The 25,716-nt window shown below is 42.7% G+C and overlaps 1 protein-coding gene across 5 annotated transcripts in view; it reads left to right on the top strand.

Moving 5' to 3' along the window:
* The window catches only part of GOLGA4 (golgin A4), a 103,101-nt gene that overhangs the window by 8,493 nt on the left and 68,892 nt on the right, over positions 1-25,716 (top strand). For 4 of the 5 annotated variants that reach the window (XM_073678313.1, XM_073678314.1, XM_073678316.1 and 1 more), the window contains exons 4-8: positions 7,484-7,537; positions 8,763-9,077; positions 16,393-16,440; positions 22,064-22,120; positions 25,014-25,112. In XM_073678313.1, coding sequence (XP_073534414.1) covers positions 7,484-7,537; positions 8,763-9,077; positions 16,393-16,440; positions 22,064-22,120; positions 25,014-25,112 — 573 coding nt within the window. The remainder of the gene's footprint in view (positions 1-7,483; positions 7,538-8,762; positions 9,078-16,392; positions 16,441-22,063; positions 22,121-25,013; positions 25,113-25,716) is intronic. The other variant, XM_073678315.1, reaches the window with a different exon arrangement.

Below are 25,716 nucleotides of genomic sequence, written 5' to 3' on the forward strand. Positions count from 1 at the left end.
GTTATATTTAGTGACAACGTCCTTAATCACAGGGCAAAACCTACTGTCTTCTCTTCCGAGGTAGCTTGAAATTCCATTCACATTCCACTTTATTTCACTGACAAATACATGGATTAAACTTCCTTTCACGGACCATAGAACCATATGGTAGAGATCATTACAAGACTGCATATGAGTCATGAACTGATGCACTATTTTAGGTTGCAAAGGTAAATGTATAAACCTCTTTTGCTTGTTAACATTTTTTGACTATCATTTTATCTGCAAATATTGGAAAACAAATGCAAATTGTTAATTTTTAGCTGGCATTTATTTAAAATTGTTGAGTACTAACAAAGACAATGCCTTCATTGCATTAATTAGGAGAGATCAGAAGTTTAGCTGAATGGGAATAGATGTCACGCAAGGTGTGGGAAAGACTAAGTGCAACACGAGGGGAAGGGGGGAAAGGGGGTAGTGGAGACCTGCTAGGCTGACCTTATATCACCCTGCCTCCCCTAATGTCCCTTTATTGGTGCTGCACAGGAACCTCGTCCTGTCTTTCCCTGGCGTTTGGCTCTGGTTAGGGAAGGGAGGGGACGAGCGCTAGTCGATCACCACTGACAACTAAAGACAACAAAGGAGAACAAACAAGGGAAGATAGCTTAGCTTACCTTTAGTCGACTACAGAGAGATGAACACACATCCTCTTAGCTCCAGACAGGAAGAAGTACTGCTCTTCCTCAAGCCTTCACAAGGGGTCTTGTGAGTTTCGCCGGCACCTCCGTCTAACAAGCAGCAGGTATTTATACACCCAGGCCAGGGTGTTAATTAGCAAGAGGAAGGTAGCCGCTGGGTCCTAGAGAAACAGCTTCTAAGAAGGTGTCTGTAATGCCAAACGCCCACTCTATTTGAATTGTCCCCAGTTTGCGCTGACGTCACATGAATAGTCTTGTTGAAGTCCTGCACGTGCACGCTGTATACTGTCAGCCATGCTTGCGCAATGTGTATTGTTAAGTCGCACGTGCGCCGTGACGAGCGTCTGCCACGGCTTTACAATTCACATTGCACAAGCGTGGGACTTCCAACAAGACTATTCATGTGACGTCGGCGCAATTCGGGGACAAATCAAATTGAGTGGGCGGCACCCCTTGATCCCCCCCCCCCCATCCTGGCATGCGTGGCACCCCTTGCCCCCCCCATCCTGGCATGCGTGGCACCCCTTGCCCCCCCCATCCTGGCATGCGTGGCACCCCTTGCCCCCCCCCCATCCTGGTATGTGTGGCACCCCTTGCCCCCCCCCCATCCTGGCATGCGTGGCACCCCTTTCCCCCCCCCCATCCTGGCATGCGTGGCACCCCTTGATTCCCCCCCCATCCTGGTATGCGTGGCACCCCTTGATCCCCCTGTTCCCCATCCTGGTATGCGTGGCACACCCTGTTCCCCATCCTGGTATGCTTGGCAACCATTGATCCCCCATCCTGGTATGTGTGGCACCCCTTGATTTCCCCCCCCCCATCCTGGCATGCGTGGCACCTCTTGATTCCCACCCCATCCTGGCATGCGTGGCACCTCTTGATTCCCACCCCATCCTGGCATGCGTGGCACCCCTTGATCTGCCCCCCCCCCCATCCTGGTATGCGTGGCAACCCCTGATCCCCCCCCCCCATCCTGGTATGCGTGGCAACCCCTGATCCCCCCCCCATCCTGGTATGCGTGGCACCCCTTGATCCCCCCCCCCCCATCCTGGCATGCGTGGCACCCCTTGATCCCCCTGTTCCCCATCCTGGAATGCGTGGCACCCCTTGATCCCCCTGTTCCCCATCCTGGAATGCGTGGCACCCCTTGATTCCCCCCCCATCCTGGAATGCGTGGCACCCCTTGATTTTCCCCCCCCCATCCTGGCATGCGTGGCACCCCTTGATTCCCCCCCCCCCCCATCCTGGCATGCGTGGCACCCCTTGATTCCCCCCCCCATCCTGGTATGCATGGTACCCCTTGATCCCCCTGTTCCCCATCCTGGCATGCGTGGCACCCCTTGCCCCCCCCCCATCCTGGCATGCGTGGCACCCCTTGATCCCCCTGTTCCCCATCCTGGTATGCGTGGCACACCCTGTTCCCCATCCTGGTATGCGTGGCACACCCTGTTCCCCATCCTGGTATGCGTGGCACACCCTGTTCCCCATCCTGGTATGCGTGGCAACCATTGATCCCCCATCCTGGTATGCTTGGCAACCATTGATCCCCCATCCTGGTATGCGTGGCACCCCTTGATTCCCCCCCCATCCTGGTATGCGTGGCAACCCCTGATTCCCCCCCCCCCTCCCATCCTGGTATGCGTGGCAACCCCTGATGCCCCTCCCATCCTGGTATGCGTGGCAACCCCTGATGCCCCTCCCATCCTGGTATGCGTGGCAACCCCTGATGCCCCTCCCATCCTGGTATGCGTGGCAACCCCTGATGCCCCTCCCATCCTGGTATGCGTGGCAACCCCTGATGCCCCTCCCATCCTGGTATGCGTGGCAACCCCTGATGCCCCTCCCATCCTGGTATGCGTGGCAACCCCTGATGCCCCTCCCATCCTGGTATGCGTGGCTACCCCTGATGCCCCTCCCATCCTGGTATGCGTGGCTCCCCTTGATTCCCCCCCCCCCAATCCTGGTATGCGTGGCACTCCTTTATCCCCCATCCTGGTATGCGTGGCACCCCCTGATCCCCATCCTGGTATGCGTGGCACCCCTTGATCCCCCCCCCATCCTGGTATGCGTGGCACCCCTTGATCCCTCATCCTGGTATGCGTGGCACCCCTTGATCCCTCATCCTGGTATGCGTGGCACTCCTTGATCCCTCATCCTGGTATGCGTGGCACCCCTTGATCCCCCCCCCCCCATCCTGGTATGCGTGGCACCCCTTGATCCCCCTCCCCCCCCATCCTGGTATGCGTGGCACCTCTTGATCCCCGATCCTGGTATGCGTGGCACCCCTTGATTCCCCCCCCCCCCCATCCTGGTATGCGTGGCACCCCTTGATTCCCCCCCCCCCCCATCCTGGTATGCGTGGCACCCCTTGATCCCTCATCCTGGTATGGGTGGCAAACCTCAATTTTGGTATGGTTGGCACCCCCTGATCCCCATCACACTGCACACACAAAAATAAACAATAATACTCCCCTCTTCTCTCCTCCGGCGCTGCATCTCGCTCTGCTGCCGACACTCATTGTGTGAGCTGCACATGGCGTTACTGCCATGCGCCCTCACACAGTGTGAGATGCTGTGCCGGAATAGTCACAGCTCCCCGCGCTGCGGCCGGTGGTCAGTGCCCGCTATTAAAGACCAAGAATATTCACTATAACCCATGAGAGTGGATTGTAGTGAATATTCATGGTCTTTAATAGGGGGCACACAGACTGCAGAGCGGCAGCAGGAGCCGTGGGGAGCAGTGAATATTCATTTTCTTAGCAGCTGGCACGGCGTAGGCTGCAGCAGGCGGCTGCTGCCTCCTGTGCCCTGCTCCGCTACCGCTCCCCCCCCCCCACACACACACACACACACACACACCCTCACCACCTACAGCCATAGGTATGCAGTACGGGGCACAGTTCGGACTATAAGACGCACACTTTCCTCCAAAATGTTGAAAAAAACGTATACTGGGTATTGCACAACTGCCCCCTATTAGTTAGAAAAGAGGTCTGTTGTGCAGTACCCAGCCGCGCCCACTATCCCATTCACAGAGCTGTGCTGTGCAGCTCTGCAACTGATCACTTACAGCCACTGCCAGAAACAGCTTATCAGCAGGAGTGCCAGGTATTGTACCTAAACCGTTCAGATGCTGATGACTTCTCCTGTCAATGTAAAGATCCTAGACAGCCCCTTTACAGCGTAACCGTCGTTTTTTTATTTTTATTTTTTTCAGAAATCATTAGTGCACATGAAAATAAGATGCCTTGTGATATATCTTAATTGAGAGGTATACTTTCTGAAAATTCATTCTCAAACTTCTCAATTCACGTATGAAATGTGTCTTTAGTGATTACAGATTTTCCTATTACTGAGAGATATGACAGTTGGTGCTTATAAAGTTCTATGGAAGACTGTAACTTTTGTTTCAGGTGAACTTGCAACAGAATGCCTGTGTCTGTACCTACCTCTGCGCTCCATAGAATTTTAAAAGCACCAACTATCATCTCCTATCTCCATAATGGGAAATTCTGTCTTCACTGAACACGGACTTCACCTATGAATTGAGAGTGAAAGATAAATACAGGAGAAAGAAGCAGATCTCTGATAAACAGTTGCTTATTATCCTGTCTTCTATTGATTTATGAAACAAAAATTAAAACAATGATTACTTAACTTTTTACTCACAGAACTGGTTAGAACTATACTCTAAGCTCCTGTGTGTTCCACGCTCCCCAATCATACATCTTCTAAAGTGGCCTCACTCATACAATTAATGCTGGACTAAACTTAATGGAAAAATATTTTATCATTGAGAGTAAATATATGAAGCAATAATACAATGTAATATTACTGTATTTTATAATTTCTAATATTAAATACTAAGTTAAGTATTTTTTTATTGGTTACTTTTGGAGTATTCACGATAGTTTGAAGACACTCTGCCACAATGAGCAGAGCTGGGGAGGAGCCAGGACATGGCGGGTCTATGTCTGCCCATCAAATTCAGCATAGGTGGTATGGTTTTTTTTTCCGCCTGTATAAAAAAAAGTATAACACCAGTCCCTGGGAAGATGTGCCGAGTTCATTCAGCTCTTAATGAATTTGGCTTATCGTGTTCATGTGAACGCTTCACTAAGGGCTCTTTCACACGTCAGTATCTCCGATACGAGTGGTGACAGTTTCCACACGTACCCGAGACACTGACACTGATGTGCCATACATGGATGCCATCCGTGTAACACGTACCGGAGCCTGGGAATCAGTGTACAGTTAGCGCTGTTCCCAAGCGCCGGTGCTGAACACTGCCCTCATCATGGATCCCTGCCGGCACTGCGATCAGCACCAGGAGAGACGGTGATGAGAGTAGTATTCTGCTCCCGCAGTGTCCACTTGTGTAGACATAAGCATAAAATAAAAAATCCTTATACTCACCTGTCCTAAGTGTCCACCGCTGTATTCCATGCGACCGATCAGCAGAGGAGCCGGGGAGAATGAAGCGCTACAGCGAGCAGCCCCGGGACTGCGCTCAGTGATTGACAGCACATTGATTTTACACAGGTGGCCACTGCGGGAGCACAATACTACTTTCATCATTGTCCCTGCTGGTGCTGATCGCACCAGATGGAGGCTATCCTTCAGTGACTGACAGCAGACAGACACACGTTCCTGCAGTGTCTGGGCACACTAGGCTCAAGCCTGTACATAAGTTGCGTATATTTATTGAGTCTAATATTCTTCCATAAGTGATTTGTAGTTTTTGCTGGTTTTAGATTGCCAGACATAGATTAACAAATTGCATGGGTGAAAGGGAATTTTTAATTCTCAGAAAACAAGTAACAAAGCATGTTATATAAAATGATCCTTCTGAGTGTTGACATCTCACTAATACCATTTATTTTTTCCCTTTTTTAATGGGAAAAGATGTGTAATATGAAAGCATATGCTTGTATGTTTCATACTGTTTACCCAGTAGTTTAGAAGTATTAGTTTTTGCATTCATGTATACAGAACTTAATTTTTTTTTTTTTTTTTATAAACCACCAATATGTACAATTTTATTTAATTTCTTTACATTAATAACTATTTTCATCGAATACAACATGTAAATTATGTACAAGCTATTTATCTAAATTAAGTGACTTCTAGTGCTTAATCCAGTTATACAAATTAGATGGCTGTTAGAGGAAGGAAGCTTCGGCTGATCGCTTGTCTGACCGCCATCCCGGCAGATTCCCCCATACACGTGACACCTCGCTCAGCTGATCGCTCCTGTGTTCTTTATGAGAGTGCTATCACCGGACATCTCTGCCACCAGCTTGTCTGGGAGAACAAAGCGATCGGCAGTCTCAAACGCCCTCATACTCAGCCGAACTCGTCTATAGCCGCGTGTTCAGCTGAACTTAGTCTGTGTATGTGCCTTAACTTGATAGCTGACTAACATCTATGCTTTAAAATGTGACTGTAGTTTTTTTTAATTTTCATTTTATAAATCAATAGTACACATGTAAATGAGCAACTTTGTAATATCATATCAGAGATATCTGCTTCTTTATTCTCCTGGACTGATCTTTCACTCAGAATTTATGGGAAAAAATCACCTGCTAAAGGGAATCTGTCAGCAGGATTTCACCCCCAAAGTATTTATATGCTTACATAGCTCTTTCAAAGCCAAGTCCAGCAATACCTTTACAAGGCCAGTCTCTTCCTCTGTTGCTGAGAAATCAGCGTTTAAATGGCTATGGTAGGTCTGAATCATGTGTCACTCCAACTCTATTCCCTGCCCAGCGCCACCGCCTCCTACTTTTGCTGACAGCCTCTATGCTGTGTGACTTCAGGCAAAGGAGCTGTCAGTCAGGGAGGAGGCGGCGGCGCTGGGCAGGGAATAGAGCTGGAGTGACACAAGCTTCCGATCTACAGTAACTCTTCAGCCTCTTTTGTATATCAATTCAAATGCTGATTTCTCAGTAATGGAGGAACGGACTGGCCATGTAAAGGTATTGCTGGGCTTGTCTGTAAAAAAAAAAAAAAAAAAAAAAAAAAAAGCTGCGTGCATATAAATAGTTTGGGGGTGAAATTCTGCAATAGATTCCCTTGTGAATTTGTAATAACTAACCAGTGACTTACTTTACTGCAAGTTCTCTTGAAATGTGTCTGCCTCTAGCGCCTGTTTCCTTCTCCATAGAATTTAATGAGCAGCAACTGTCATCTATTTTGATAACAGAAAAATCTTATCTTCACTGAATACAGATTTTACAGTTTAACCCATGAATTGAGACTGAAAAATGTTGTTTTCTCTGATAAGATATGACACAGTTGCTTATTTTCAAGTGTACTGTTGTTTTGTGAAATAAAAACAACTGTTAGTCTTTAAGTCGCTTCATAAAAAATTCAACCAAATTTTCATAATTCTAAAGAAAGTGTTAGATAAATACCTGCCAGACTGTATTGTGCTGGTTAGCCCCAATACATATTAGACTCTGGGTGACCCCGCCAATGTCAGCAGGTTCAGCTGACTTAGTCTGTGTATGGCAGCTGTAACCCTTGCTTCCTCCTGCAGACTTTTGATTGATTTCCCAGGATTTAGATGGGAACTGCTAACAATCAAATGTTGTCCAGATCCCATTCTTACATTTTTATATAGTTTGGAACCCACATTGTACTGTATACATGTTGCATTAAACTACTATTACAATAATATATTAATAATTTTAATTTTGCAAATTTAAGACTTATTTCAATTGGCAATTATTATCCAATTTCTTCCACATTTCATATATGTAAATATCTTTTTCTTTTTTTTTCCCCTAATTATTGTCAATCAGAACGTATCAAGGTCTGCGGACAGCATGAATGGCAGTGATCCAGCCTCAAGTCAGGTACGCTCTACATAGTGTTACAACTTTTTTTTACATGAGACTTACTTCCCCATTGTCTAAACAGAGCTTAATCTGACAATGTGTATTCTGGAAAAGCCCCCCTCATATTTGGCACTGATGTACGTAGAACTACAGACCTGTAGGCTGATGGACAGGTGTGGTCACTGCTTCTCCCCCAGCAGCCATTGTATGGACAGAAGGGCTGGTCAGTGTGTGAGGAAAGCTGCACGAACGGGAATGTGGCTGGCCTCCTTACCTGAGAATCAATCAATGAGCTCGTTCTCACAGACCCAACAGGGAAGTTTGAAACTTTTTTGTCTGTCTTTTTCTGGGCTCCGCTCTACTGATTTATGGCCACCGAATACATTAAAGTTGAATGTGCAGGGAAACAAGGAGGCTGTAGAAGCAAAATTTGTAATGAAATCTAATTACAAAAATGTTTAGCTCTATAGACATGTATTTAAGTAAAACTAAAGAAAAGCTCACCCTTTAAGGCTACAAGTATGTGACCTTCCTTTAAAAAAAATAACTAAAAATGGCTTTAGCCATGAAATGCCTTTGCAGTAAAGGGGTTGTCTTTGTCTGACCTTGATGACCTATTCTTAGGTCATTAGTGTGAGTTTGGTGCCAAGTTCTGTGCTTTATTTACCCTTAACTTGAATTAGGAGATAAAGTGTAGTACTCAGCAGTGGCCACTGAGCAATGAACGCTGTGTTAACATTTAACTGATCGGACTGATTGGTGGGGTCCCAAACTTTGAACCCCCCCCACTATTGATGTCCCATTCTTTGGATAGGTCAGCTGTATTTCAGTCTCAGACAACCGGTTTAATATGGGGGAACTATGCCATCTATGATCACATATGGTTACACATGCTTTCCAGCCTTTTTAAACTAGAATTTTACTTTTATACTCCACATTGTTTTAGGAGTTATAATAAAAAAACTGGTATTGTCACAAAATGTAAAAATGCGGACCTAGTAATATCCTTCCTATAATACAGATCCTCTGCACAGCCAGCCCCTGACCTCGTGTCTAATAGGGGAACGTGTTGCTGAGATGCATGGTGTGCAGTGTTTGCCACCACAATGACTTCATCTCTGTAGAACTATCAATGATGATCGTGTTTATGACTTCCATTAATATGGTTCCCCTACGTCTTTCCTTGGGTTTGTATTTCCATTACATTGACCTTTCTAATGTAGTAAAATGTTCATTATTGCAGAAGAGTGAACCTCAGTCTTTTGCACAAAAGCTTCAACTCCGTGTCCCCTCAATGGAGTCACTATTTCGAAGCCCAGTAAAGGAAACCTTGTTCCGATCTCCATCCAAAGAATCCCTTGTGAGAAGCGGTTCACGTGAATCATTGAACCGTATTGATGGGGACACTTCAGGGCCCGTGTTTGATCCACCTTCAGATATTGAAAGTGAAGCAGAAGACCCTGCGGGTAGTCATGACGGGCTTACCAAAGAACAACTCTTTCATCGACTGCATAGGATGGAGAAGAGCTTGGACAACTACCGTGGGAAATACTCTGAGGTATGTCTGAATGTTATTAAAACTGTGGGGCTTAGAAGAAATTCTCATTCCTGGTGGTTACCGGCCTCCTTATTTTCTCCTTCATTTATTATTTTGGCATTTTTTTTATTTCTATGCTATAGAGATGTTTAGCACAGCTGCATCATGTCTGGAGCATATGTGCAGTCTGCAAAAAAACATGAAGGGAAAGGGGGGGATTAGTTGTGTGAATAAAATATAGCCTTGATTAGGTGTATATAAAAACAATTGCCCAAATTATTTAATAGCATCATATACCCAGCGTTATCTTGGGTATATATGGATCACTGCTGCGAGCCTTATATAATTTTGTATATGCTATGCAGCTGTGAGCCACTAAAGTCTCGATTTGCAGGGTGTTGTTAATTAAATTGCCTCTGGTCAATGCCCCTTATATAGTAAAATTGGCCAGAACTAGAGGAACTGTATATATTAGTCAGTTGAGGTGGAAAATAGTTAGAGAAGGCTAAATAATCGGGTATTGCTGCTTTAATATGATACATTGCAATCAGTTCATTACATAAGTGTGTCAATCATGAACATTGATAGTATAGATAATCGCAGGATAGACACCTCTATACTGTATCCTGCAAATGAAGAGACTGTCCGCAATGCTAATGTGTTATGTGCTTTGTGTAAGCAGGAGATGGCGCCATGCTGCCCACACCTGCGGTACATATAGGTGCTGGAGTTCTCAGTAGGTGAGGGTAGATGTGGTTCCCTGCTAGGCTGACCAGCTCTTCACTGTAGATTATTTGCTGTCACTGACTAATCCTCTATTCTCCCTGCTCTGCAAAGTGGGACACATGTCCTTGATGCAAGTTTCGCCAAATTATTGGCTTTTTCTAAGCCGCATTCTCTGGCTATTTATGCTTCTTAGCAAGATTGACAGATGAGCCAACCAATGAGCGGCATTCTAGCTAGCTATTTTTTAATGTTCTTGTATTGCTAATGTATCAATTGGAGTAAGCAGAACTATAATACTTTACTATAGATATAAAGCGCAGACGCAACCTTTATTTATGATCAAATCACCATCTCTTTGATGATCACTACGCAAACATTTAAGGATGCATTTGGAAAGACATAGTATGTTAACCAACATCTTAACTGCTCCTCTATTGAAGTGATGCACTGTTTGGAATGTCTATGTGGGATGAAATACTTGGGGAAGACCACAGCAGACTTAAAAACCCAAATAAGGGAACAGATTAGGAGTGTAACTAATTATGATAAAGTTGAACACCTGAATGGAGAACAAAATAAACTGTTTACTCCTCTCACCAAGCATTTTAAAATGACATGGATTACGTTGGAAAGAATTAAATTGGACATCAGAGGCGGCTATTTAGACTCAATACTACTGAAAAGGAGAGTTCTTTATATCTCCTGCCTAAACACATTAGCATTGCTGACATCCTCTTAATTTGCAGGATAAGAGCACAGTGTGTCCATCCTGCGATTATATATACTGGCAGTGTTCATAATTGACACACTTATATAATGAACTGATTGCAATGTATTAAAAATATTTTAGTCATGCAGCAGTTATCTATTATATACCCAAGGTAACACTGAGTATATGCGGCTTTTAAATAATTAGTGCAATTGTTTTTTATATATAACTAATAAAGGCTATATTTTATTCACACAGCTAATCCCCCCTTTTCCCTTCCCTTCATGTTTGCATGCTTTTCTAGTTGTATACACTAATGTAAATAAAATGTCCAATTGAGATTGAACCACCCAAATACATATGTGCAGTCTGCTCCTTTCTGTTCTCTCGTGCAACTTTTCCCTTAGATTGCACATTTTTAATGTAGTGTGGGGGGAATGAAATGCCAGAACGAGTACGATCAAAGCGAGCATCTGTGATAAAGTATCATGGTAGCAGGGCATGCTTTCATGGTACCCCTATTCATCAAGACTGGTGTCATTAAGAGCTGGATGCCTGTTAATAAATTTGGTGTATCTGTCAGTTGCTGTGCGTTAGCGTAAGAAATATACACAATTCGAAGACCAGAATAAATTTCTGTTCTAATTTACGTAATTATAGCTTAAAACTGCCAAAAGATGCTACATTTTTTGCACAAATTTGAATTACCCAAAAAATATTAAATTTCAAGCAGAATTCTGGCAAACCATTATCTATAAGCAATGAATCACTCACAAATACCCATGTTAACCAGTTGAGGAATGGGCCATTTGCCCTTGTTCCTGACTAGGCACATTTTTCTTACATGTCTTTTTTAACTGCTCTATGTTTTGGATAGTCAATTTTTTTTCCCCGCAATACTTGCTTAATTTTTCACTTTTATGTTCTTATTTTTCTGATATCTGGGAGAAATGTAAAGAAAAATAGGAAATGCGTGTATTTTTCACTTGTTTTCCTTTTTCTTACAACCACACTAGTTTGCTAAAACATTTTGAATTGCATGCCCATTTATGTAGAATTTCTTTTTAAATATTGGACATAAATAATGTGAATATTATCATTATTGTTATATTTGTTTTTTAAAAAGGATCAGGCTATAAACAGTGATTCAGAGTGGCAGTATCTTTATTAATTATGCTTTTTTTTTTTGCCATTTTTATTTATTTTTTAATATTTCACATGTTGTGCCCCCCCCCTCCCCATAGGGGCTTTTTAACATATTAATACATTCTTTTTATTGCTAATTTCCTCTGTAACTGGGGCTCGTTTATTAGCCCCATTTACATAGGAAATTCAACCACCTTGCTGCCTACCACTGCTGGGGCTGGAGTAGGAAGCACAGTCAGTGCATACACAAGCATTGGTTCTGCACCGTGTATACGAAGATCAAAGGTAACATGACAATAAACCATGTTTGTCTTTTCTGTGCGGAGTCTGACTGTGACTGACAGCCAGCTTCCGTTCCTCATAGCTGCACAATCGCATGCAACTTACACTGCATTAAATGGACTTTGTCTGCACAGAAGGACTGATCAAACGAAGTCCTACCGCACGTTGCTTCATGGCGAGGCCAATCATTTAAATACACTTTCACACCTGCTTGTTTTCAATCAGTCTCCACCCCCTCTCTTTTTTTTTTTTGAATTGACAGCTCTTGCTTCATTTGACCAGTAAAGGGCGCAGATGGATGGAAACCAAGCAGGTGGGAAGGTGTATATACACTGCTCAAAAAACTAAAGGGAACACTTAAACAATACAATGCAACTCCAAGTCAATAACACTTCTGTGAAATCTACCTGTCCAGTTATGAAGCAACACTGACTGTGAATCAATTTCTCCTGCTGTTGTGCAAATGGAACAGACAACTGGTAGAAATGCTGGACAATCAGCAAGATATCCCCTATAAAGGAGTGGTTCTGCAGGTGGAGACCACAGACCATTTCTCTGTTCTCATCCTTTTTGGCTGTTGTTTTGGTCAGTTTTTCATTTTGCCATTGCTCTCACCCCTAGAGGTACAGTAGCATGAGGCAGTGTCTACAGTACAACCCACAGAAGTTTCTCCGGTAGTGTAGTTAATCCAGGATGGCACATCAGTGCGAGCTGTGGCAAGAAGGGTAGCTGTGTCTGTCAGCACAGTGTCCAGAGCATGGAGCAGATACCAGGAGATGTGGAGGGAGCCATAGGAGGATAACAACCCAGCAGCAGGACTGCTACCTCTTCCTTTGTGCAAGGAGGAACAGGAGGAGCACTGCCAGAGCCCTGCAAAATGACCTCCAGCAGGCCACAAATGTGCATGTGTCTGCACAAACGGTTAGAAACCGACTCCATGAGGGTGGTATGAGGGCCCGACATCCACAGATGGGGGTTGTGCTCACAGCCCAACACCGTGCAGGACGCTTGGCATTTGCCACAGAACACCAGGATTGGCAAAGTCACCACTGGCACCCTGTGCTCTTCACAGATGAAAGCTGGTTCACACTGAGCATATGTGACAGACGTGACAGAGTCTGGAGACGCCGTGGAGAGCGATCTGCTGCCTGCAACATCCTTCAGCATGATCGGTTTGGCAGTGGGTCAGTAATGGTGTGGGGTGGCATTTCTTTGGAGGGCCGCATAGCCCTCCATGTGCTCGCCAGAGGTAGCCTGACTGCCATTAGGTACCGAGATGAGATCCTCAGACCCCTTGTGAGACCATATGCTGGTGCAGTTGGCCCTGGGTTCCTCCTAATGCAGGACAATGCCAGACCTCATGTGGCTGGAGTGTGTCAGCAGTTCCTGCAAGATGAAGGCATTGAAGCCATGGACTGGCCCGCCCGTTCCCCAGACCTGAATCCGATTGAGCGCATCTGGGACATCATGTCTCGCTCCATCCACCAACGTCACGTTGTACCACAGACTGTCCAAGAGTTGGCGGATGCTTTAGTCCAGGTCTGGGAGGAGATCCCACAGCACCATCACCATCCGCAACCTCATCAGGAGCACGCCCAGGCGTTGTAGGGAGGTCATACAGGCACGTGGAGGCCACACACAATACTGAGCCTCATTTTGACTTGTTTTAAGGACATTACATCAAAGTTGGATCAGCTTGTAGTGTGTTTTTCCACCTTAATATTGGGGGTGACTCCAAATCCAGGCCTCCACTGGTTAATAAATTTGATTTCCATTGATGATTTTTGTGTGATTTTTGTTGTCGGCACATTCAACTTTGTACAGAACAAAGTTTTCTAAGAGAATATTTCATTCATTCAGATCTAGGATGTGTTATTTGAGTGTTCCCTTTATTTTTTTTGAGCAGTGTAAATGAACGGCCCTGTCATAAGCATTGAGGGCCTGTACTTGGTTTCAACAGTCATTCTGTGCTGATGGAGTTCCTTTAACTCCTTTACGACCTATGACGTATAGGTACGTCATATGTCACCTCCCCCTCTTTGATGCTGTCTCTGGTCCTGTGCCCACATCTTTTCAGACACACGACAGCTGATCTGATGAGTTGTCATGCGCCCTTAACAGCCACAGGTGGAATCGCGATCCACGCATGGCTGTTAACATGTTAAATGCCGCTGTGGCTCAGTGGCCGGCATGCATAGCAGATGAGCATTTCTGTTACACATAGCAGGGCTTCAGCCCTGCTATTTGTAGCACAAGCGATCAGATGATCGCAGCTTCAAGTCTCCTATGGAGACTATTGAAGCATGTAGAAAGTAAAAAAAAAATAAAAAATAAAAAAATGAAATATATGAAATATAAACGATCAAATCGCCCCCTTTTGCCCCATTCAAAATAAAACAATACAAAAAATACATATATTTGGTATCGCTGCTTTCAGAAACGCCCGATTTATCAAAATATAAAAATAATTAATTTGACCAGTAAATGGCGTAACGAGAAAAAAATCAAAACTCCAGAATTACGTTTTTTTGGTTGCTGTAACGTTGCAATAACAGGCAATCAAAACATCGTATCTACCCCAAAATGGTATTAATAATAAAGTCGTCAGCTCGGCGCGCAAAAAATAAATCCTCACCCAGCCTCAGATCACGAAAAATGGAGACGCTACGGGTCTCGGAAAATGGTGCCTATTTTACTTTGCAAACTTTGGATTTTTTTTCACCACTTGAATAAAAAAGAATGTATACATGTTTGGTGTCTACGATCTCGTAATGACCTGGAGAATCATACTGGCAGGTCAGTTTTAGCATTTAGTGACCATGGTAAAAAAAACAACCCAAAAAAATGTTTTCCAGTATACTATATGGTAAACTGAATGGAGTCGTTCAAAAGTACAAGTCGTCCCTCAAAAAAACAAGCCCTCACATGGCCATATTGATGAAAAAGTACGAAAGTTATGGCTTTGGGAAGAAGGGGAAGACACAAACTGAAAATCCAAAGGGGTTAAAGGGATTCTGTCACCAAGTTTTTGCTACTTCTCCTGAAAGCAGCAGAATGTAGGAAAATAGACCCTGAATTCAATGCTATATCGAGTTTACTAGATGCCGCCGTTCTCACACAATCAGAGCTCTTAGAATGAAGCACAGCTGAGGAAGCTATCCCTGCCCACACCAGGCTTTGTGTGTACAAAGTTCATAGACAGTGAGCTGCTTATCACAGGATGGGGTGTGGTTAATAAAACCTTCATTATAAGTAAATGTCAGGCTGTGTGCTAAGTGATACATCGCTGAATTCACTGTTTTAACCCCTGCATTATGCTGTCTTCAGATTTAATGTTTTAGAAGGTCACTGCAGAGTAAAGTGTAACTACCCAGATGTTTAGTCTGTGGGAGGATGAGAAGTAGTTCTAATATAAAAGATATTGGTATCATGAAAAATTGTGTAATTTAACACAAGGACAAGTGAGGTTAAGGGTTCCCTGTGGTCACCTCAGAAATCTGTTTCCAAGGTGGATGTTGGACATTACACTTGATTTTTCACCATAGCCATAAAGCAGAGTTCACACACACAACTTCCCTTCACTACTGTAACAAAACCCCTTGCTCTATTCACCATTACCATTTTTTACTTAGCATTTCCTAGTCCAAGCATACATTCTTGCAACTTAGGACACAGCCCCACTATCAGTATCTGGTCAGTATTTTTTCTCAGGCGTCAGAGCAAAAACCAGGAGTGGGTGATAAATGCAGAATTGGTGACTTGTTTCTATTATACCTTTTCTCTGATTGTTCCTCACCTGGTTTTGGATCCCACTGCTGAGAAAAAATGCTGACCGAATACTGACCAAATACTGATAGTGGGACCGTGGCCTTAGCCAAAAAATGGCACCATCACTCATAACTGCTACTGGTTCATCGGGGAGCCTTTCTGCCCTCTTCCTTCCCAGGCCGCTTCTTGGTGCATGACCAGTAGCACCATGTATGTAGTCAAATATATTATTAGACTACAGCTTGCGGTCACTGAGACAGGAAGAGATGTATTTTTGTTTATGTATGTTTTTGTTCTTACAGCATCCTGCATCATGTTATGCATAATTGTGCATCCACCCAATCTTTATCTTGCACTGTGCATTTGTCTCCTTGCAGGGTGGACAGAGGACATGTCCTTAGTTTTGTCTGATATCTATACTGTCCACCTTGTTTCCATACAACTCCTCTGCCTCCCTCATAAACCTTATATTTGCAAGTACTAGAACCTATTACCCTTAAAAATTAACTTTTGGCTGGTCAGACCTTTCCTACATGGGGGATGTGTTTTAATGTGACCGATACAACCAGGAGGTCATTATTTGCGGTGGAAGGGGACATTGCACAGAATTCTGACCGTTCCAAGTGTTTCTGCCAATTCACTTGGACATTAAATAACCTGTGTAGTTGATTTACACACTGTTTTTTTTTTTTTTTTTTTCATTAGTTAGTCACCGCATACAGAACGGTTCAGAGGGACAAAGAAAAACTCCAGGTGAGGAAAGTGTTAAAGGACTTTAATGCAGTATATAAGGCACAATAGACCTGCTCAGACGTACTGATGTTCTCTCTAGTTCTCCAGCCTAGAGGTAGCAATGTGGAAGCATTGTTCCTTATGTATTTTCTATTCGAGTCCCTGCATCTGGAATACATCCAATAATCTCTTTGTACTGATCCCGTCCTAGAACAGCTTGAAGGACGACAGGTCTGTGAATAAACACTGCACCACCTTGCTTCAGGAGAACTGCATTTTAAGATCCAATAGTCTGATTATTGGTCAAGTGTGGCCACGGGCATGAAATAATTGTTGGCCAAAGATGTTTCACCCATTTGTTGACTATTGATTGACTATGTAATTTCATCCAACAGACCAGACCCTAAACGATGGCCCCAGTTCATTAAGGCTGGTATATCGTACGCCATTCTTAATGTGGGTGGTGCAGGAATACGATGAAGCAAATTCATTAAGAGGTGCTTGCCACTTAATGAATTCAGCGCATCTTCTCAGTGGGGTGCACCTCGCCAGAAATATTTTTCTAGTCAGGACCTGGAGTAACATTTCTGGTGTAAGAAACATTGCCACTTTCCATGATATTCATGGGCAGACGTAGCCATGCCCTGCTCCATCCACACTCCTCCATAGCGCTGCTCGTTTTTTCAGAGCTGCTTGAACCTGGCGTTAATAAAACAAGAGTTGTATATTTTTTCTGAACCTCTGAATAGTCTGAAAATTTTTGTGCAACTGTTTTACAACAGTTTTCTGGTGTAAACACTTTGATGTATTGGCCCAAAAGTTATAAAGTGGCTGAATTTGTTACATTTAACTAATCTGTGGTTCATGCGACAAAGAGCTAATTGAATGTACAGTACAGACCAAAAGTTTGGACATACCTTCTCATTTAAAGATTTTTCTGTATTTTCTAGACTATGAAAAATGTACATTCACACTGAAGGCATCAAAACTATGAATTAATACATGTGGTATTATATATACTTAACAAAAAAGTGTGAAACAACTGAAAATATGTCTTATATTCTAGGTTCTTCAAAGTAGCCACCTATTGCTTTGATGACTGCTTTGCACACTCTTGGCATTCTCTTGATGAGCTTCAAGAGGTAGTCACCGGAAATGGTCTTCCAACAATCTTGAAGGAGTTCCCAGAGATGCTTAGCACTTGTTGGCCCTTTTACCTTCACTCTGCGGTCCAGCTCACCCCAAACCGTCTCGATTGGGTTCAGGTCTGGTGACTGTGTAGGCCAGGTCATCTGACGTAGCACCCCATCACTCCCCTTGGTCAAGTAGCCCTTACACAGCCTGGAGGTGTGTTTGAGGTCATTGTCCTGTTGAAAAATAAATGATGGTCCAACTTAAACGCAAACCGGATGGAATAGCATGCCGCTGCAAGATGCTGGTTCAGTATGCCTTCAATTTTGAATAAATCCCCAACAGTGTCACCAGCAAAGCACCCCCACATCATCACACCTCCTCCTCCATGCTTCACGGTGTTAACCAGGCATGTAGAGTCCATACGTTCACCTTTTCTGCGGCGCACAAAGACACAGTGGTTGGAACCAAAGATCTCAAATTTGGACTCATCAGACCAAAGCACAGATTTCCACTGGTCTAATGTCCGTTCCTTGTGTTCTTTAGCCCAAACTTGTCTCTTCTGCTTGTTGCCTGTCCTTAGCCGTGGTTTCCTAGCAGCTATTTTACCATGAAGGCCTGCTGCACAAAGTCTCCTCTTAACAGTTTTTGAAGAGATGTCTGCTGCTAGAACTCTGTGTGGCATTGACCTGGTCTCTAATCTGAGCTGCTGTTAACCTGCGATTTCTGAGGCTGGTGACTCGGATAAACTTATCCTCAGAAGCAGAGGTGACTCTTGGTCTTCCTTTCCTGGGGCGGTCCTCATGTGTGCCAGTTTCTTTGTAGCGCTTGATGGTTTTTGCAACTGCACTTGGGGACACTTTCAAAGTTTGCCCAATTTTTCGGACTGACTGACCTTCATTTCTTAAAGTAATGATGGCCACTCGTTTTTCTTTACTTAGCTGCTTTTTTCTTGCCATAATACAAATTCTAACAGTCTATTCAGTAGGACTGTCAGCTGTGTATTCACCTGACTTCTGCACAACACAACTGATGGTCCCAACCCCATTTATAAGGCAAGAAATCCCACTTATTAAACCTGACAGGGCACACCTGTGAAGTGAAAACCATTTCCGGTGACTACCTCTTGAAGCTCATCAAGAGAATGCCAAGAGTGTGCAAAGCAGTCATCAAAGTAAAAGGTGGCTACTTTGAAGAACCTAGAATATAAGACATATTTTCAGTTGTTTCACACTTTTTTGTTAAGTATATAATTCCACATGTGTTAATTCATAGTTTTGATGCATTCAGTGTGAATGTACAATTTTCATAGTCAAGAAAATACAGAAAAATCTTTAAATGAGGTGTGTCCAAACTTTTGGTCTGTACTGTATGTTTTCACTTAGAGGACCCATCGTTTTAATATATATATTTCATAAATCAATAGTAGACCTGAAAATAAGCAACTTTGTAATCTATCTTATCAGAAAGATCTGCTTCTTTCTCTGTCTGGACTGATCAGTGATTATTAAAATTCTCTGTATTCAGTGAAGACTTTCCCATTACTGAGATAGTTGTATCAGTAGCAGTTCTCCTATGTAGGTGGGAAGAGCTCTGCCTCTAGCTCCTCCTGTCTACCTAGAATTGTATCCGTAGCAGTTCTCCTATCTCAGTAATGGGAAAGTCTTCACTGAATACAGATTTTACCTCAGAATTGAGACAAAGTTCCATAATGACTGATCAATTCTGGCAGAGAAAGAAGCAGATCTCCTGATAAGATATATTACAAAGTTGCTTATTTTCAGGTCTACTATTAATCTATGAAATAAAAAAAGGAAACCGGCGGTTACACTTGAAGTTGTATTTTGGCCAATTGCATTAAAGAGAACCCGTCATCAGGGTTATACATATTAAACTAAAAGCATTGCCATAATGGCGCTGGTATACTGATTTAATACATACATTCAGTGAAGAATTCCGTAGCCTAGTTTTTATAAAATCCTCATTAGAAGTTTTGATCTTCGTGCATCGGGCCTTGCCTGTGGGGTAGGGACTTCGGCACTGCGGTTTATCTTCTTCCTTACTTAAATTCCACACTGGTGCCGTCCTAGCTGTGGGCTGCACTTGCGAAGATTGATTTCACGATGGGCTTCAATAGAATGGTGCCTGTAAAGGCGCATGTGCAGATTGAGATGTCTGCTCGTCATGAACATGTCATGACAGGTTCTTTTTAAGACATATCAATCATCTAATGATTTGCTTTTTACTTCACGTTTAGTACTGTGCTAGCATTTGAGGCAGATGTGGAGGAAATGCAATAAGAAAGCTTTCAAAAATAGAATTATTAATAAATTGCTCACTTTGCGTTTTGTTAATTGATAAAAGCAATCCAAAGAGAAACCTGAATCAATATTTGCTTTGAGCAACCTTTTCCTTGAAAAGTTTGATTCTTTGAAGTACACTTGCACATGGGTTTTGGAGGAACTTGGCAAGGAGGATGTTCTAAACATCCTGGAGAACTAACCACAAATCTTCTGTGGATGTAGGCTTGTGCAGCTTCTTCTGTCTCCATATAATCCTGGGCACACTCATTGTTGAGACTAGGGCTCTGAGCGGGACATATCACTTCCAGATCATGTTATTTTTTTTTTTTTTTTACGCTGAAGATAGTTCTTTATGTTTGTTGTTCTACTGCAGTATAAATTTAGAGCCAGTTGTACACCTCCCTGATGATGATAATGCATGATTATATAAGTATCTACCTGTATTTCTCAGCATTGAGGACACCATTAATCCTGACGAAATTGCCAACTGCATTTGCTGAAATTCCGCCTCACACTCGCAAGGAACTTCCACCATGTTTCACTGCATGCAGTCATTATTGTACCAGTAGACATGCATTATTGTACAGCTCTCCAGCCCTTTAGCCAACAAACTGCCTTCTATACAGACAAATATTTACAATTTTAACTCATCAGGACAGAGTACATTCTGCAATATTTCTCTTACCCTCGTTTTCATGCATAGTTGAGTCACTTGGCCTTGTTTCCATGTTGAAGGTATGGTTTGTGGCCTCAATTTTTCCATGAAGACTACTTCTGGCAAGACTTCTCCAACAGTAGATGAGTGTAGCAGGGTGTCACTTATTGCTGCCAGTTCTGAGCTTATGGCATTGCTGGACATCTTTTCAATTTCAAATCAAAAGAAGTGTGGTGTGACTTGGATCTGCTGCACTAAGCTTTCTTGATTACTGTGTCTACGGTTCTCAACATCGTTCATGTCGTCTTAGTACTTCTTCAAAAAAGCTTGAAACTCCACCTGCTTCGGCTGGGAGAGACCTTGCTTGCTGGTTTGGTATAACGATCTTGTGTTTTTTTTTGCTTTGCTCAGTCTTGTCATGGTGACATGAAACTGTCTTCCACAACCTCTCATTTGTAGCAGAGTTTGGCTGTTCTTCACCCAGTTCTAAGTCTTCTACACAGCTGTTTCAGTTAATGGCTGTGTTTCAACCTACATTTGAAATTGATCATTATCACTTGTTTGGTATGACTGGTTATTATACACCTGACTCTAAGGTTCTGTGCCCATGATGAGTTTTTGGTGAATATTTGACACTGTATTTTCGTTGCGTCAGAAACACATAGTACAGTTTCAGCAAAGTGGATGTGTTTTATAGAAATCTCATATCTTCTATAATTTTTTTTTTTTACTCCGCGTAAACTGACTTGTTTCAAATCCACAATATGTCAATTTCTTTTGTGGGTACGCTGAGTTTCTCTTGCAAATTTTTCGCATAGACTTGACATACCAACAAGACAAAAACCGTAGCATCAAAAACACAATAAAAAGCATGCAAAAAATGCAGTGACGAAAATTTACATTTACAGTTTACACAATGGGTGCAGAAAATCTGCAAGATCTAAAACTCATCGAGGGAACGTAGCCAAATCCTACAAAACTACTTTGTGCAAATGTACCATTGAGAATTGATTCTGTTTTTAAGACAATGGGTGGTCACATCAAATCACCAAACACATCAAAACATTTCTATTTTTGAAAGCAATTTTACTTTGCTGCATTTTTGCCATACCCGCCTAAAAGCAGGACTGTGGAGTTGGAGTCGGAGCCCATTTTGGTGGAGTCGGTATAAAATGGACCAACTCCGATTCCTAAAATATCTAATAAATTGGTTACAGTAGTTCAATGCAGTTTGTGGGGAATATTTTTTCATAAGAATTTGGGAAAGTTATGAAATGTCTTATTCCTGATCTAAGGGTCTAGACTTTTAGCTGAGATGAATCTTTGCTACAGTAAATTTATCACTTAAACATGAGCCATGTATGAGGGAGTCGTGGAGTCGGAGTTATGGAAATTGAGGAGTCGGAGGTTTGGCTTACCGACTCCACAGCCCTGCTAAAAAGTTCTGCTCAGTACTGTGTATGGCCATATTAACGCCTAAAAATCTAAGCCTAAGAATAGACTATATCTGTTTCCTTTCTATTACTAACATTTCTTTTTTTCTAACTCTTTTTAGTCAATTTTGAGTCAAAGCCAGGATAAAGCATTAAGGAGAATTGGAGAACTGCGTGAGGTAAGTCTTGATACTCGATCTTTTACTAAATATAGCTGCACAAGTCATTCAGGTATTTCTGACATTGAGGCATCATTCAGACCTCAGGGTTTGTTTTTTGCGCATAAAACATTGACCATTTTTCATCAGTGACCTGGATCCCATTTTCATAATCTCTTGGTCCTTTTGGCCCTTGTGACCATTTACCAGCAGTGTGACAGAGGGAAAAATTCCATGATTTTTTTTTCCCAAGACCTTTAAAAATGGACAGCATTTGGATGTTACTTGGATCACATCGATACATGCTGTCCATTTTTTTTTTTTTAACTCACTCTTTCACTAAAATTCACAAGCTTCATTCACAAATTGGCTCAAACACAGACACAGTATTTGTCTCTCCTTACTCCCACCCTCTCACCCCCACCATAAAAAAAAAAAATCTGTTCACAAAAAAACATACATGCGAATATGGTTTTTGACTTTAATGGAACCTGTTTTATCAGTAAATAACACAGATGTGTGAATGGGGCCTAGCAGTTTCATAGTTTTTAAGGTTGAAAGTAGAATTAAGTCCACCGACTTCAACCTAAAGCCTAACATGTTGATCCAGAGGAAGTCAAAAACCCCATTAGAAAGATGCTTATTGCTCCATATTGGGGGGGGGAATTCCTTCCCAACTCCACATACGGCAAGGAGATTAGATCCCTGAATCACAGTCCCATCGCAGAATCTAGTGCTCATAACCAGTAATATTCTATTTTCCAAGACAGGCATCCAGGCCCTCCTTGAATTTTAGTAGTGACTCAACCATTACAGTATCATATGGCAGCGTTTCATTGTGTCACTGCTTTTACAGTAAAGAATCTGCGTCTGTGATTTATGATCAAACCTTCTTTCCTCTAGATGTCTCATCACTGTGGAGTCGGTAAGCCAAACCTCAGACTCCTCAATTTCCATAACTCCAACTCCACGACTCCCTCATACATGGCTCATGTTTAAGTGATAAATTTACTCTAGCACAGATTCATTTCAGCTAAAAGTCTAGATCCTTAGATCAGGAATAGGACAGACATTTATAGGACATTTCATAACTTTCCCAAATTCTTATGAAAAAATATTCCCCACAAACTGCATTGAACTACTGGACACAATTTATTATATATTTTAGAAGTCGAAGTTGGTCCATTTTATTCCGACTCCACCAAAATGGGCTCTGACTCCACAGCCATGCGTAGAGGATGCCTTCTTGTCCCCGTTGCAGGCCTAGGTGTAAAAAGATCATTAGAAAGATCTCTGTACTATCTCTTCATGTATTTATACATTGGGAAAATGAAGGCTTAGGGGCGATCTTATTACAAACTGAATAAAGTTTTTCCAAAGTTTCCCAGTTTTATATTTTTTTTTATCCTGTGGTAATATGCACTCCTTCTCATTGAAATTGTAACACCAAGTAAGAAAAGTCAAGCAGTTATGAACATTTTAGGCTCGATAGACATGTTGATATGCAAATGATGGAAACAAAATTTTCAAAACATCTTGATTTATGAAATTCTTGGGTATGAGCGTAACGCGCAGAAATAAACCTGCACACCTTGCCGTACTATGAACAAGGTTATCTGAGGAATGTTCTGCCATGCTGAATGCACGTGATCACGTCAATCGTCAAGATCCACTGCTCAGAGCTCTCTTTGCAATTGCCAATCAATGACCTCCTATATGTTCTCGATGGGAGACAAATCTAGAGCCCATGTGGGCCATGGAAGCACATTTAGGGCCTGCAGGTTGCTCACAGTAGCACAAGCAACATGTGGCCTGGAGTTGCCGTGTTCAAAAAACTGCTACCTGGAATGACTACTAGAGGGGTCTGGCTACTATACATTATGCTGCCACACACCATAATCCCGGGAATAGGGCCAGTGTGACCTTCTGTCTTCATGCTGTTGCTCACTTCGTCTTGTCAGATTTGAAGAAACAAGTGAAATTAAACCTCCCATACCATGCCTAAGGCATCAAACATTGTCTACACAAACCACCAGAATGTGTTTGCTTGACACTAGGCTACCAGCCAGATGTCCAGCTACAGCTGTTCCTTTGAGCTCACGCCACCACCCTCAAAGGCAGTCATGGTGCAGAGCAAGGCTGGAATAAACGTCTATCCTCACCAGCAATGAGTTCCTCTTCTGTCTTGGATGCAATGCTAGCTGAAGATTGGTCTGGAGACCATGTGAGCATCGCTATGAAGAAGCCTTCATGAGGGAACGTGAAAGTATTCTGAGACATTTTTTTTTATCCTGACAATGCCAGACAGAATTTTGCTGGTAGTACTGTGAGCAGTCTGCAGAGCCTAAATGTGCTACCATGGTGGTCTGCAGTGTCTCCGGACTTGTCCCCCATTGAGCACATCTGGGATGTATTTGTTCGGCAGTTGCAAACAGAGATACTAGCCGTGAATCTTGATAATTTGTGTGCCCTAGTGCATTTCCAATGGCAAAGCTTACTGTTGGCAAGCCAAGGCATGTAAGTACATGTATTTCTGCACATGGCACTCATACTCCATATTAAATAATTTGAGATGTTTGGAAAAATGTTTCCATTTTTCATCATTTGCTTATGAGTAATATGTCTATCACCACACTGATTTTCATAAATCCACAATTTTCTTCTTGGTGTTACAATTTCAATGTTAAAGACTGCTTTTCTAAGTGTTGGCTGGGTTTATTGGGGTTTCTATCCATCGTCCTTTATCAGGCAAGCAGGAGGCTAAGCAGCAAGTGATGCTAAGATAATGGGACTCTTAACCCATTGACTTGGATGAGCCTAATGGCAGATGCCTTTTAAAAGGAAATTTACATGGCTCTAATAAAAAGTTGAAGTGATTCACAAGAACTCTTAACTTGTTGGTAATTCCCTACAGGAGCTTCAGATGGATCAGCAGGCCAAGAAGCACCTGCAGGAAGAGTTTGATGCTTCTCTTGAAGAGAAAGACCAGCTAATTAGTGTTCTACAAACTCAGGTAATCTCTAGGTGCATCACGCTGGGAGCCCGTACACGCCTCTATAATGTATACAGTTTCCTCATTTATTGCAACCATCTGCTGCTGGTATTAATAAATCTTAAAATAGTTTTTTCCATTTGGTAATTCCTCAGTATTGCAGTGAAATTGTAAGGGTAGACACGGTATATAGGTAGGGTGCCTAAATATAGACTGCTAATTTAGGTGCCAGGCTATCAAGCAGTTGCATGTAATCACATCCATCTGTGGCTCTTACAGCTAGCTACAATTTGAGATTTAAAATAATTTATTGAGTTATGAATTTTAACATAGTAAAGCCTAAATCAAATACTGCATTATGCACTGATTAAAGCTATAGGTTGGCATCTGGCAAGCATGGCATGGACTTTTCATGGGTCTCAACGCTTAAAGACCTTGGCTGAGTATCTATTAGAAAATTGGTAAGATGTTCATTGATCAAGAATTTATCGGAGTGAGTAGCACTGAGTATACAGTATATGGTTTCCAGGTGTCTGATATTATTTGGTCGCTAGAAATTTAAAAGTGAGGAGCAGGTATTTTATTTAAGGAAGGGTGGTAAATGTCATGGTTGTGTATGAGTACA

Source organism: Phyllobates terribilis, unplaced genomic scaffold, assembly GCF_046119375.1.
Source record: "Phyllobates terribilis strain yellow unplaced genomic scaffold, ASM4611937v1 Scaffold_4__5_contigs__length_816908805, whole genome shotgun sequence".
In the NCBI taxonomy this organism is placed as follows: domain Eukaryota; kingdom Metazoa; phylum Chordata; class Amphibia; order Anura; family Dendrobatidae; genus Phyllobates; species Phyllobates terribilis.